General features: G+C 41.9%; 1 protein-coding gene across 3 annotated transcripts in view; it reads left to right on the top strand.

Moving 5' to 3' along the window:
• The window catches only part of KDM3A (lysine demethylase 3A), a 29,413-nt gene that overhangs the window by 13,043 nt on the left and 1,552 nt on the right, over positions 1-14,818 (top strand). For 2 of the 3 annotated variants that reach the window (XM_077177850.1, XM_054633360.2), the window contains exons 11-23: positions 787-988; positions 2,398-2,612; positions 5,298-5,450; positions 5,743-5,838; positions 6,166-6,293; positions 7,983-8,169; positions 8,637-8,806; positions 9,561-9,797; positions 10,217-10,388; positions 11,330-11,420; positions 11,984-12,114; positions 12,913-13,032; positions 13,117-13,256. In XM_077177850.1, the coding sequence (XP_077033965.1) occupies positions 787-988; positions 2,398-2,612; positions 5,298-5,450; positions 5,743-5,838; positions 6,166-6,293; positions 7,983-8,169; positions 8,637-8,806; positions 9,561-9,797; positions 10,217-10,388; positions 11,330-11,420; positions 11,984-12,114; positions 12,913-13,032; positions 13,117-13,256 (2,042 nt within the window). The remainder of the gene's footprint in view (positions 1-786; positions 989-2,397; positions 2,613-5,297; positions 5,451-5,742; positions 5,839-6,165; positions 6,294-7,982; positions 8,170-8,636; positions 8,807-9,560; positions 9,798-10,216; positions 10,389-11,329; positions 11,421-11,983; positions 12,115-12,912; positions 13,033-13,116; positions 13,257-14,818) is intronic. The other variant, XM_077177851.1, reaches the window with a different exon arrangement.

The raw sequence follows: 14,818 nt of genomic DNA on the forward strand, positions 1-14,818 counted from the left end.
GTCATGAGAGCAAAACAAACACAAACCCACCCACCAAAAATTAAAACTCACTCAGCCCCAAAACCACCCACCTTGTCCTCTTTTCCATTTGGTGAGCTCTTCAGGTTTTCACATGGGACAGGAGGGGATAGGCTGTGGTTGTTCAAGGAGCTGGACTCCTGGTGTCCTGCTGTGCTTCAGGTGGTGTTGCTGATTGTTCAGGATTCTGGGAATCTCCCTACATACCCACATCTTTTTCTTTTTTTTTTCTATCTCTTGTTGCTTGGTCTTGGCTTACCATGTGCTTGGATACACAGCCAGCCAAGCAGTCACTGTTGTGTCCCCTGCAAGGCCTCACTGGCAGTGTAGGAGGAAGGGAAATGTTTGGCATCTGTTACAGTAAAATGCTGAAAGCTGTTGCATCATGAAGGGGGAAAACAGGACTGAGAAATGGCCGGGTTGTACTCTGTCCCAATTTATTGTGAAATATGGTTGCTCAGGGCTCCAACTCTGGCTGAAGAACTTCCTTTAAAAGCAGATGTTCTTTCAAAATGCTCCTCTGTGAAAAAGTGAAAGGAGCTCTTGGTTCCACAGTCTGTGTGACTTCCCTGGAACTGCAGCTTGAAACAGTTCCTGCTGACTGCAGAAGAGGTTTCTGCCAACTGCAAATATTTTTAGCATAACTTAGGTTCAGTGTAATGTGAAATTTGCAGGAGAAGTTGATGTGAGTCTTTCACTAAGATACATTTGCTGGCAGTTCTGTGAGAGAAGCCTCGGTTTTTCTGACACTGGCTGCTCCCCCTGCAGTAATTGTCCGCAAGTCCATCCTGGCTGATGCTGCCAAGGTGAAGAAGCTGCAGCAGAGCGGGGAGGCCTTTGTGCAGGACGGCTCCTGCAACAACATCGCCCCTCACCTGCACAAGTGCCGCGAGTGCCGCCTGGACAGCTACCGCAAGAACAAGGAGCAGAGGGACTCCACCGTCTTCTGCCGCTTCTTCCACTTCAGGAGGTGAGGACCATTCACATCAGCACTGTGGGAAGTGAAAAAAAAACCCAGAATAGTCTCATGGAGGTCTCTGTTGCAGAGCTATTTAGTGCTGGTGTGTAGCTACAAGACCCAGTATACCCAACTAATGAGTGGCTGCCAATGGTTTTTTAGCCCTTAGAAATTGTACAAGTGCTTCATTTGAGCAGAAAATATTTTGGCAGGACTTAGAGCTCTTTATTTTGCTGTTCTGGGCTGAGTGCCAGTAGGATAACATGAGTTTAGTTTGAGTGCTACAGCTCAGTAGAATTGGAGATCCTAATGAGAGGGTAGATTCCATGCAGGTTTCCCAAAGTTTAGTGGTTGGATGCCTGGAGTGTTAGCCATGAACCCACAGCCATGGAAGGGTTGCAGTAAGTGGCTATGGGCTTTCAGCTGGGGACATTTGAGCTTCTCATGGAAGTGTTTAATCTGTGCACCCACTGGAATTGAGTTTTGTTGCTAAACATCTTAAAAAATACAAATGTGTTACTAATCTGTTATTTATCCTCAGATTAGAGATTTTACTATAGTAAATCTTTGTATAATCTGATGTGTGAGACCAAAGTAACAACAGAGTATGCTAATTCATCCTCTCAGGGTAACAATCCAGACTTGCAGTGCAGTTCCAATCAGATGAATCCTTTGGTTTAGAACTTGAAACTGATGGAATTATCCCTTTTCATTGAATGTGCCATCTGCCAAATCTGGAGATGGCATTTGTCTGATGACAGTAGCTGCCAGCACGTGTTCTCCTGGCACACCTAACACTACAGTGAGCACACGTTGTCATCAGAAGTCACCTTCCTTCTTCAGCATTTAGTAAAAAGGTTCCTGAGCAGAACTCTTCATGTTTTCCATTTAAGACACTACTAACAATATAGATCTCATTCTTTCCACCTACTCAGAATCACTCAAGAATATATCTTACTCAATTTTTGCTTGATGCTTTTTGACAGCTGCTTCCAAGTGAATTGTTCCTTGAAATATATTCTATATTTAAGGCATTCTAACTTCTCTTGAGAATTGTATGTAGTCCTAGATAAAATTATTGCTGTTGCCATCTCTAAATGTGGCCTTAATGCCAGTGCATTTTAAAAATTGTAAATCTGATTTGGTTTTGTGTGAATAAAGAGCCACTTGTTGTAAGGTAGATTTCCTAACTAAAAAACCTGAATGTTTTCAGTCTTTTTTCTTTAAAAAAGCAGTGCATTGAATGTGCTTAATGCTAGTGACCAGTATGTGTACCCATGTCTGTTGTAACCTTTGAGTAAATTCATTGGCATACAGTACACACACTTGCAACTCAAGCATGGACTGATTGGAATGGATTTAAACAGGTGCAGCATTTGAGATGATGAGGGCTTTTTCTCCTTTTCCCCCTTTTTCATCAGGCTGCAGTTTAATAAGCATGGGATACTGCGTGAGGAAGGTTTCTTAACTCCAAATAAGTACGACCCTGAGGCCATTAGCCTGTGGCTGCCCTTATCCAAAAATGTTGTGGGTCTAGATCTGGACACAGCAAAGTACATCCTGGCCAACATTGGAGACCACTTCTGCCAGCTGGTGATATCTGAAAAGGAAGTCATGTCAACGATTGAACCACACAGTAAGATCAACTTGTATTGAAATCATTTGTGTTTTCACAGCTTTATGTGAAGCTTTGAGCTTCTGTGGGAGAATTAATTCTGTATATTTGGAAATGCCATGTAAGATTGAGTGTCCCTCTCTCTTTTCAGAGAGGGAATGGTTAAGAGCCACTGTGAACTGGTGTAAACAACTCTTTGCTCCTCACAGGGAGGGGGAAAGGGAAGGGCAATTCCACCCTTCTTTGTCAGAAGTTGTTTCTCAATTTATCAAATTACTTTTCCTGTTACAAAGGGAAGAAAAAATCAAGCAAACTACCAGGTAGCTGACAACAAAATCTGTTCTTGGTGTGAAAATGAAATAAAGATTTTACTTTGCACAGGTTCTGTTAGATTGCTTTGGCCCTATATTATTATAACTGCATCATGGACCTAATGCTGTCCATGATGCAGTTATAATAAAATAGGGCCAAAGCAAAAGAGGAAAAGAGATTTTTTTTTCCTCCCTCTGCAAGTTTCCAGTAGCACTTTTAGAAATGATTGTGTGCAGCCCTACTGGGCATAGACCAGAGGAGTGTTGGGATGGGATTACTGATTGGGGAGGGTAATTGGTGTGGGCAGGGCAAACGTAGCACCCCCAAACACAGAGGTTTGGCCACATCAAAAACTTTCTGTAGCAAATGTGAGCAGACAAATGGGGAAGTCTACAACCTTGCATCATCACTTCTCAGAGCAGAATGACTCCTAAAGCTGTGTTTGTTTTCTGGATTTTAAGTGCATGACCAGGGTACAGCACAGTTTAGGAGATGGCCACTGCCTGCTGTGTTTGTGGAGTGTTGACATTAGATAAAGATCCTCTCAGTTTGGCAGTCATTTCACTGTTCTGAAAGAATAAAAAAAAGCTGAACAAGCTTGAATGCCCTTCAAAAGCAGGGGGAAGATTTGAGATATTCCAGAAATACTCACAGTGGGGTCTTACCTTGGGCTGCTTGGAATCTGCAAGCTTTGCTCTTCTCTTGACCCCCAACATGTTCAGGTCTGTGGAACCAATTTATCTGTAGCCAGAGTGAGATGTGGAGACTAAAATACAGAAAGACTTTTGGGAGAGTGAAGCTTTGGGTGAATTCATGAAACAAAGGGAAGATGTGGTGTTTCTTAATAGCAGAGGATGCATCTGTTGGCATAGCTACCAGAAATATCCTCTGCTTAAAAAGGCACAGACATGTGTGAGCTCTGGAATTGGCTTGAAAGGAGCAAAATCTCATTAATTCATCTTTGATTTTATTGCCCTGACTGGTGAGAGTAAGGGAACCCACCTTCATTAATATGGAGGTTATTTTGAATGCCCTGGGCAGGAAAGAAGTAATTTACAGTCTGAATATGTGGTGTTCTTTGAACAGAACAGTGGGAGAGTGCTCAGTCAGCACAGGAAAAAGGGAGATTCTTCTGCCACCTTGGCTTGAAGTTATGGTAAATTTAAATGTGTTTTCCCTGTGAAGTAAAAGATTGACTAGTGTAGAAAGAGCAGCTTGTTTGGTCACGTTGTTCCTTGGCTACCAAATGCCAAAAGGAAACAGGATCAAACTACAGAGAGGAACCAAAAATTAGGAGGAGTACAAAGAGAGAAGACTAAGAAAATATAGGAAATTGCATTCAAAAGATAAGAAAAAACTTTCATCCTGTTTGGGGGAAATTGGAGAGTTGACCTAGAAAATGATAAATATAGTGCAGTTTTTTTAAAGGCAGAGAAGAATGGAGCTGGTGATATTTAGACCTCTGTCTCTTGGAAGAATTCTGAAGCAAGTACTCAATTCATTTTTACCTCCTACTTAAGAACAAATTGTGCTAAGCTATTCCAGTGTTGTTCCATACATAGTCAATGGGCATTATTCAGAACAAGAGCAGCAGATGTCTTGGATGCTGGTATGGTTTTCTTAGCATGCATTAGGACATGGTCTCTCATAACTTGCTTTTAAAATTAAGAAACATTGTGGGCAGGAAAGTTTCAGAGAATTTACAAGTGTGGAAGGTGGTAGGAGGAGGCAGGTGTGTGCTTTTTGTCTTGTCTAGTTTAGCTGGAAACACAAGGAAGTGGAGATCAGGCTAAAATAATTCTTGCATAATCAGATTCCCTGAAAAATTATACAGCCCTGGAAGGGCTTGTAATTTTTTGCAATATACTGTCCATGTTTGGGATGTTTTGAGTGGACTGAAGAAGTGTCTTGGGATGAGGAAGGGGGAATAGAAAACCTGAACAGCAGCAATCAGTGCTTCAAAGAAAATTCACCATTCTGAGAAGGTCAGATAAACACAAACACATAAAACCTCCCCAAAGGCAGACAGCTACTTGCCCACCATGCTGCTGAATAGAGAGCAAGGACAAGCTGGTTGTGGCAAGCTACACATTAAGTTTAACTTGCCAGGAGTACCTGAATTCATTTCCTGGATTGGCTGTGGGATTTCCACTTGGGGATGTCAGGAATGTGCTTGTTAACTTGGACAGGAATAAAAGCTGTGGTTGGTGCTGCACAGGAGGAAGCAAACTGGTCCCAATTGCTTGGACTGTTGTGTAACAACAAAAGCCTTTTTTGGAGTCCCAATACAAGAGCAAGTGTGAGTCACATCCCTGTAGCTGAAGTGGCTGTAGTTACCTTGCAAACACTGAATTTGCTGGCACCAACACTGTGACTGTCCCGTTCTGCCTGCAGGACAGGTGGCCTGGAAGCGCGCGGTGCGCGGCGTCCGCGAGATGTGCGACGTGTGTGACACCACCATCTTCAACCTGCACTGGGTCTGCTCCAAGTGTGGCTTTGGGGTGTGTGTGGATTGCTACAGGATGAGGAAAAAAAGCTCACATGAAGGTGGGAATCCTTATTACTACCTGAAACAAAAGGGGAGGAGGGCAAATCAAATCTGTGGTGGACTTGGAAGTCAATGGCAACCTTAAACGAGCCAAAAAAAAGCCTTCCTAAACAAAAGGATGTGTTGTAGGCCTGTGGTTGGATGTAAGAAATGATCCAAAGAAATTACTCAAAAAAAAGCCTTCCCAACTAAAAGGATGTGTTGTAGGCCTGTGGTTGGATGTATCAATAATAGTCAAATGTGTGGCTTTCCAGAGCAGCAGCAAAAAACTGTTATGGTTTTGTTTTACAGATGATGACTCAGATACTTTCTCCTGGTTTAAATGTGTGAAGGGACAGGCACATGAACCAGAGAATCTAATGCCTACACAAATAATTCCTGGAAAAGGTATTGGGAATATTTGATTATCATAAAAATGTGCTGTAGGATTTTGCTGTCTTTTGTGTGTTGTTGATATTGTACTTAGTGAGGTTTGATTTTAATGGTAAAGTTAGTAAAAGCTTAACATTTATTATCCAAAGACAGGAATAGCATGTGTGTTTAATACTATTTTATTATCTTTGACCTTTACAAAGAAGTAGAACTTCTTGTTTAATGATGAACAGTAGTCACATGTTAGTGTTTAGCTGCACAACACAGAGTTTCTTAACAAGTCCTGGTGCCTGCTGGATGTTGTGATTACATGTGAGCTCATTTGTGCTTCTCTCCCTTCAGCTCTCTATGATGTTGGTGACATTGTTCACTCCGTGAGAACAAAATGGGGAATAAAGGCAAATTGTCCTTGTGCAAATAAGCAGTTCAAAGCACTATCAAAGCCAGCTCTAAAGGAGGATTCCAAACAGGTATTGTTATTGCCTCTGTGTCTGTGCAGTTAAGTTTGTGTCAGTCTATTTATTGCATGTTCCTGAAGCCACTGCCAATTTGACTTTGTAGGTTGCCAGCCCTGAGCTCTGTGATAACCCCACCACACAGGGACAATTTGTGTTCATCTTTCTGATCCAGCTCTTCTTTAAGTTTTTTGGGGAGATCTCATTTGTGTCCCTTTGACACTGAGCCCTCACTAGTTGACCTATCCTTAAAAAAGGCTCAGTGAGGATTTTTAGAACAAAAATGGGATTAGATGGAGAGATCCCTTAAGTGAAGAATGTGAGGAACAGATGAGTGGGAATGGTAGTGAAGTGTAGGCTATTCCTTGGGTCCTGGAGATATAATACATGCAGCATCTAAAAGAGTGAGTAAGGTGGAAGAGCACTGGGATTCATAGAATAACTAAACATGAAAAATATTGAGATTTAGAGGAGTGTGGAGATTCACTGATTTCTCTGGCAATCTGGTAGCTTTGTTTCTCTGTATTATAAAAAAACCAAAATAAAGGAAACTCCACAAGATACATATATTTATAAATGGATGTAGTATATTTTTGCTTTTGACAACAGAGCACAATTTAATAGCATAGTTTGGAAGTATCTCACAAGAAATGGGGTAATTAAGTGATTTTAATTTTGTTTGGATGTTTATTCATAGCCTTATTTTGAAAATAAATGTCACCTTAAGTGTAAGAAGCAGGTTGGACTTGATTTTGGTGTAAGCAATGAACAGAAGGGACCAAAAATATTTCAGTTGTTAAAAGTGTGGAAGATAGTTATGTGAATCAAAAGTTAGCATTCAACTGACTTGGCTTCAGTCTTCTGAATCAAGATTTCCTGTGATTCTGGACAAAGAGCTGCACTAAATTTATCTACACATCTTCATAGAATTAGTTACTGCACTGGTTGTGTGAGGATAAGCTCATTAAAGGTTGAAACATTTTGTATTTTGTCATGTTTAGAATTCTTGCAGTCAGTGAGAGGTGAAATAGAGAATGTAATGGTAGGCAGACAAAAAAGCAGAATTTCTTAGCTGAATATTGTTTGAGCAGAGAGAGGAGATGTCACCAGTCATGCAGGAATCCCAGGGCAAAGCTGTGGTTTTGGTTATTCTGTTCCTAGAGCCTCCAGATCAGCCCAGATAAATCAGCTGCACAGGGGATGGACAATCCTGTGCCTGAACTGTGCTGGCCAGGCCAGGGCTGCACTCAGGCAGGTGTAGCTCACACCTGGCAGGTGAATGCACCTTTCCTGCCACCTTAAGAGAAAGTTTTAGGAATGCTCCATGTCTGTGTTAGTCCTCTGAGCTGGAGCTCCAACTTAGCCCTGGCCTGAGCATCAGCTGTGACTAAAAATGTGAGAACTGCTGTTAAAACTGCCCTTAGTTCCCAAGCAGTCCCAGAAAATGCACCTGGGAAATTGGGCTCCCTTTGCTTGTCTTGAGGGTGATGGACTCTGGCTGCTCCTGAATTCAGGAGCTCCCAAATCCTGCAGAGCTGCCATCTCCTGATCCTGGGCTGCAGTGCTGACCTCTGGTGGAGATCACACGTTTTGAGGGCCAAACCATTTTCCTGTTTAAAGGATGGGTTTGGACATGCTATTGCTTGTATTCCCTTTGTGTGGAGTGTGTTTGTGTCTAAACAAGTTATTGCTTTGCTTTTTCAGCACTTGGCATCCGGGGACAGGCCTGGCCTTCAACACAACAGCTTTGTCCTGAGCCCACAAGTCACTACACATGATCCTCCTCTAAAGTCAGCACTTGGAAGCAAACAAACTGCTTCTGTAAATACTTCTCCTTCATTAAATTGGTTTTCAAACCTAACCAGTGGAAATGTGAATAAAGAAAACAAAGGTATGTGCAGAGCAGTGAAGAGTAACCCCTTTGTGGCTGTTTGTCAGAAGAATATAGGTCAGACCCAGCAATATCTTGTGCAGAGAGTGATGTCATTGGCCTGCTGGGATGAGTGTTTAGTGGCTTGGAGTGAAGCCTGGCAGAGTTAGCATATTCTGTTTCAAAAACTGGATTAAATTCCCATTGATGCAAGTATTCTTGAAAATTCAGTACAAGAATTCTTGTTGTTCAGGGGTTTTGGTTTTTTGGGGTTTTATTTAGAATGTGGGATTTTAAAAATATTGGTTTATTGAAGAAAGTTAAGTGACAGAAATATTCTCTCTGCATGTATTGGGAGGAGATATATATATATGCATATACATGTACATATGTACATGTATGTATGTAGGAGGATATTGGCTTGAAAAAAATTCAATGTATTTTAACAGTTTTGAAGTATTCTCACTGTTTTCCTTTCTTCATTTCAGAGAAACTTCTCATACCAATTTCAAAGAATGAAAATAAACCTCTTCAGACACTCCCTAGCTTAGCCAAGCCAGCTGCAGCCCTGCAGACATTCAACAGTGCAATATTAACCCCTGTGAGCAACAACAACACGGGCTTCTTGAGGAACCTGTTGAACTCTTCTGCAGGAAAGGTACAGGAAAAATTCTGTCCTACAAGTTTGAGTTGATCCCAGGCTTAGGTTCTGTTTTAAGCCTGTGAACAAGTGCCACAGGCAGTTTGCTTTCTTGCCACAGTAAAATTGTCTTCATTTGGGAAAAAGGACTAAATCAGTTTCAGTGCTCAGTTAGGAGTAGCTTAGTGGTGCTAAGTCTTGGTGAGGAACTGGGAACAAAGGGATAAAGCAGATGAACTTCCTTAGGGTGGAGTCTGGCAGCTGCATTGATTGGGATGTCTTTTAGACTCAGAAAAGAAGCATCAATGAGCTTGCAGATGGAGGGAAGAACCTTCTGTAGTGTCTTCACCATACCTCATTTGCAGACTGGTTCACTTCAGATGTTTCTGGGCTTTGTCTGATTTTACAGAGGTTATTTCAAAGTGATGGGGAAAAACTACTGGCCTTGAGAGTCCTTTGCTAAAACTGGATTTTTGCTCTTTGATATAAAGCAAGTCCCGTTCTGGGTTTCTGCAGTGTTGCTGAGATGCAAATCAGAGCAGAAATTGTTGTGTCAGAATTCTGTAGATAAAGTGTCAGAAACAGCACTGGCATTTAATGATGGTGCATTTCTAGACAGCAGAATTCTGCAGTTGTTGGTTTCTCTGCACAATTGGATTGATCTCAAGTGAAAAATTTTAGGAGTGGCAAATACTTTCTTTAAAGCTTGCAGGATAAGGCAGCAGAAAAGAGCACTAATTTTTTGTTGTTGTTCTTTCATGTGTTTTATCAGACAGACAATGGACTGAAGAGTACACCCAAAATCCTTGATGACATTTTTGCTTCCCTGGTGCAAAACAGAGCCATTACAGACCTGCCCAAGAAGCCTCAAGGGCTGACCATAAAGCCCACGATCATGGGCTTTGACACACCCCACTACTGGTTATGTGACAACCGCCTGCTGTGCCTGCAGGACCCCAACAATGAGAGCAACTGGAATGTCTTCAGGGAGTGCTGGAAGCAGGGACAGGTATCCTCATTTCCCTGCTTTTCCATTTGCAATTGATGTGCTTTGTCCTTCAGTTGAAGCACAGCTACAGCCACTGTAGTGATAAGCAACATTAAACCTTCATCAAATGTGTGGCATGAGCACTGTTACACATCCTTATCTAAGATCTGTTTTACTGTTTAAATCTGTTTCTAAGCACAGAGCTGCAATTATGTCTCTATATATAAAAAGCTTTGGCTCTATGTATAAAAAGCTGCCTCAGTTTGAAACAGAGAATGCTCAGATGCATGGTAAGGCAGAATTCTGTTGGGGGGCATACTGAGCATTTAGTTTGCAAAATGCCTGCATTCAAATGTTCAATGTATTTTATGTATTACCCTGTTGTAGTTAGAAGTTTTGGTGTTTAATAATTCTTCAGAATATGTTGTTTTGCTTTCTAGCCTGTAATGGTGTCAGGAGTGCATCACAAGTTAAATGCAGACCTCTGGAGACCAGAGTCCTTTAGGAAGGAATTTGGCCAACAGGAAGTAGATCTGGTTAACTGCAGGACCAATGAAATCATCACTGGAGCTACTGTAGGGGATTTCTGGGATGGTTTTGAAGATATTTCAAGTAAGTACTGTGACTTTGTTCCAGTAGGTAAAACACTCAGCAGCAATAATTCTGTCCTGGCATGGGTTTGTGATCCATAAGCAATGTACAAGATGTTAAAGGATTTCTCCTCACCTTGGACAGTTTGCTGGGGATGCATTGCATACATTTATGCTCATAGGATTGTGAACTGGATAAAACTCATTCCCATGCAGTACTCTCCTTCAGGAGTATGTTTGGCTGCCTTTAGTCTTTTGGGGAAACATTCTGAGGAAATTTAAGATCTTCCTAGCAAGTAGGTTCATCTGCCAGCTTTTTTTTTTTAATTCCAGTTGAGTGAAACAGAAGAGCACAGGTAGGGGTGATGCTCACAGGTTAAATGGGTGCTGCTGTTTTAACTTGAAGGTACTACTTTGTTCTGAGGAACTGAAGTTACTTTGTATAAAAATAGATTTTGGGGAAGTGAACTTGAGGTTTTTCCAGGAGAATTAATAGTTGCTATTTCTTCTGGGGTTCTCCTTTATGTGTCTGTTGCACATCCTTATCTAAGGATCTGCTTTACTGTGTAAATCAGTTGTAAGCTTAAGGAGTTTCGTACTTGGGGCAAGAAGAGTGGGAGGTGGAAGACTCACACCTTTCTTTTCTGTTACTTATCTTTGAAGAGGTTTGGCTTCATCAGCTGCTTTTGGCCTCAAACCAGTTTCTGAGCTAAATTGTAGGAAGTGCTTGGGCAGGGAAGGAGTAAGGGCTGCCTGTCTGTCTGACATCTCCTGTTGTAACACGTTGTCATGAGAGTGATACCCTACCCTGGTGTCAGAGGAACTTGTATGTCTTCAGTTCTACATGAAAAGTTGTGGAATGAACATGATTTTAGACTGAGATAAAGATTTATTTATCTTAATTCTTCATATTCTGAGTTGTACAACTGTTAAAAACTAAGATTTGTTAATATTTCAAATTAGGTCGCCTGAGAACAGAAGAGGGAGAGCCAATGGTACTGAAGCTTAAGGACTGGCCTCCAGGAGAAGACTTCAGAGATATGATGCCCTCTAGGTATGAACTTCCAGAGGAAATGTTCATTGTTTCTGTGGTGCACCCCCAAAATAATGGACTGTAGGAATATTCCTGTGTGTTGAAAGCTGCCTCAGCTTTGAGCAGCAGTTGGTGCCATGTGAACAGTTGTGTTTCTCAGAGATGCCTGATACATGGCAAAATGGAAACCCTGCACAAGTTTCATGATAATTTTTTGTGGTTCATCGTGCTTGTTGCTAAGTAAAGTGGGCACCTAAAACTGCTCCTAAAAGCCTGGGTCACTTTGAAATCTGAAGTTCAGTTGAAGCTTACTTTTTGGCCAAACATTTTTAAATATTTGGATTTAAGCTATTTGATATTTCTTGAGATGATTACACAATGAAATAGCATTACTCCAGAGCAGTTAAATTTATTTGCTGTATTTCTGTGCCTTGTTTGTTTGGCTCCTTTTCATGGTGTCCAGCAAAAGCCCCCTGAGGGAAAGAGTACACTTCCTCAACTGGAGAGAGCTTTTGTTGCAGTCTCTTTCAGTCTGGTTTTGGTTTTATGACTACTTAATGTTAAATTTTGCTGCATTATCTTAGGTTTGATGATTTGATGAAAAATATCCCATTGCCAGAATATACCAGGAGAGGTGGCAAACTCAACCTTGCCTCTCGACTTCCCAACTATTTTGTGAGACCAGATTTGGGCCCCAAGATGTACAATGCCTATGGTAAGGAATTTTTCACACTGAAGGTTGCACTGACCACATGTTCCTCTTGAAATTTATTGTAGATTATGTGAATCCTTGCTGTTGTAGACAATTTGATTAATCCCATGGATCAGAAAACCTGAGTTTGGCTCATCTGTAGGTATCAATGATGTCCAGAGCATGATATGATATATTTTATTAAACATCTTTTTGTCCAGGTGGTTTCAAGCCAATAGTAATTATTCCCAGACTTCCAATCAACTTGCTCCACAGGCTGACAACATGTATTTGTTGTTTTGCTGCTTCTGGCTGTATTGCTTTTGTTGTTCTCCTTTTTGAACTGTATCATTTAGTTTTTCATCTCTCCTTGAGCAGTTTTTTTTTCCATGTCTGGTTTATTTGTTGTCACTCAAAAGACATTTAAAATGGAGCAGCATCATGGCTAGTAGAGAGATGGTGGATAGTAAATCCTGTATCAGCTGCTGTTTTCAGAGTGAAAAAGAGACTGTTTCTCAAAATGCTTTGTCCTAAACTGCTGTAGAAACCCTTTTCTAGCAGGACTTCAACATGGTTTTTATATATCATAGAGGCTAGACAGAAATGCATTGATCTGTATCAGCCTGTCAGCAGATCACTTGGGAAGCCACAAGATGGAGCAAGGTCCTGGATAGAAAGCAAATTGCTGTTCTGGAAGCATTTGTTGGTAGAAGTAAAAGCACTCTAATCTTCTCAGAAAGTGCTTCTGACAGTGGTGTAACATTTCTTTGTCTTACTAATGGATCTGCTACTCCTTTCCACCCCCTTTGATTCCTCCCCCAGGCTTAATAACACCAGAGGACAGAAAATATGGCACAACAAACCTGCACTTGGATGTGTCTGACGCAGCCAATGTCATGGTTTACGTGGGGATCCCCAAAGGGCAGGCTGATCAAGAAGAAGGTAAAATTTCAGTGGTGTCTGGGGGATATTCCTGTGGCCAGAGAGAGGATCCTGGAGTGTAACTGCTGGTGCTGCTTTCCACAGAAGTGCTGAAGACCATCCAGGATGGGGACTCTGATGAGCTGACCATCAAGCGTTTCACTGAAAGCCGAGAAAAGCCTGGAGCTCTGTGGCACATTTATGCTGCCAAGGATACAGAGAAAATCCGGGAGTTCCTTAAGAAGGTGAGCTGTTCATCTTAAAAACTCATCTTCTGCCTGTGGAGGCTTGCAAGTCTCTATCTTTGGGGCTTTTCTCCTCCTTCATATCCCAGTTACTGTGGAAACAAATAACTGGAGTTGTACCAAGACAAAACTTCTATGCCACGAGTCTTGGAGGACCTGAAAAGGATGGAGAGCTGAAGCTTGCAGTTACCTTGTATGCAGATATTCCTTCTGCCCACTCTGCTCATAGATGAGTAATGTTACATAGTGAACAAGAAAATAGCTGGTTTAGATTTAAGGAAAAGCAGTTTAATTTGATCCTGTTTTGAAGAATGTGAGACATTTTTGAGAAATGTCAGATCAGTACATGGTACATAACACTCTTCTTCTCTCTCTACCTTTTTTTTTTTTCCTCCCTACCTTGATGGGGTCTGAATTAAGGGTGGTATTTTGTGTCATGTTTTCATGGGAGTTCAGGGTTTAGTGGAGATGTGCTACTACTTCCAAAAGGGCATGTTTCAGTGTTCAAATTTACCTTAGATGGTCCAGAGTTCTTGTGGTCTTAATGGTGAAACTTCTTTGGTGCATTAAAAATGGAAAGAGCCAATATGCTGATATTTAAAAAGATAAATTGGATGATCTGAGCAACTGTTGGCCTGGTCAGGCTTATGGCTTTCTTGGTGGAAGCTGGGAGAGGCTGCAACAGACTTATTTAATATTAACAAAGAACAAATCTTATGGTTGATCAAACATGATCCTGGGTTTGATAAGCATTAGCATTTGGAGTCTTCACATCTGTGTCTCACACCTCAGTCCCTTGTATCACACTTGCTGGCAGCTGTGGAGCATTCAGCAGCTTTTAGTGGAGTAGAATCAAGCTGTTTATCTCCTCCCAAATGAGTTTTTGGGCTACAGTCCTGGGTGTAAATGGCTGCTGCAGCAAGTTAGATTTATACAGCAACTTCTTGCAGAAATTCTCTCCCCACAACCCTCAAATTTCTGTCCTGAAGTGCTTGTTGTGCCTCCCAGTCTCGTTTCTCCTGAAAATCTGGTTTGCATCCTCTGGGCCAGTGAGCACACACTGACTGATGGTGGGCTCGAGGCAGACACCTGCAGAGTTCCACACTTGGTGTAGTGTCTGCCAGTCACAGGCTGTAGAGTCAGGGAATCTCAGAATGGTTGGGGTTGGAAGGGAGCTTTAAGATCTCATTCCAACCCCCTGCAGTGGGCAGGGACAACCTTGTCCTGGACCAGGTTGCTGAGAGCCCTGTCCATCCTGGCCTGGAACACTTCCAGGGATGGGGCAGCCACAGCTTCTCTGGGCAGCCTGTGCCAGTGCACACTGCCCTCACAGCAATGAATTTCTTCCTAATTTCTTCTTCTAATCTAAACCTACTGTCGTTCAGTTTAAAGCCATTGCCCCTGTCCTGTCACTTCACACCCTTCTCCACAGCCCCTCTCCAGCATGAGTAGTGTCACAACACTGGTTCCATGTGTGACAGTGGTTCCCAATGTGGACACAGGCAGCTTCACTTGCCACTGTCAGATGGGATTATTTGCATTTTCCACATCCACATTTGCAA

Source organism: Agelaius phoeniceus, chromosome 4, assembly GCF_051311805.1.
Source record: "Agelaius phoeniceus isolate bAgePho1 chromosome 4, bAgePho1.hap1, whole genome shotgun sequence".
Classification (NCBI taxonomy): Eukaryota; Metazoa; Chordata; class Aves; order Passeriformes; family Icteridae; genus Agelaius; species Agelaius phoeniceus.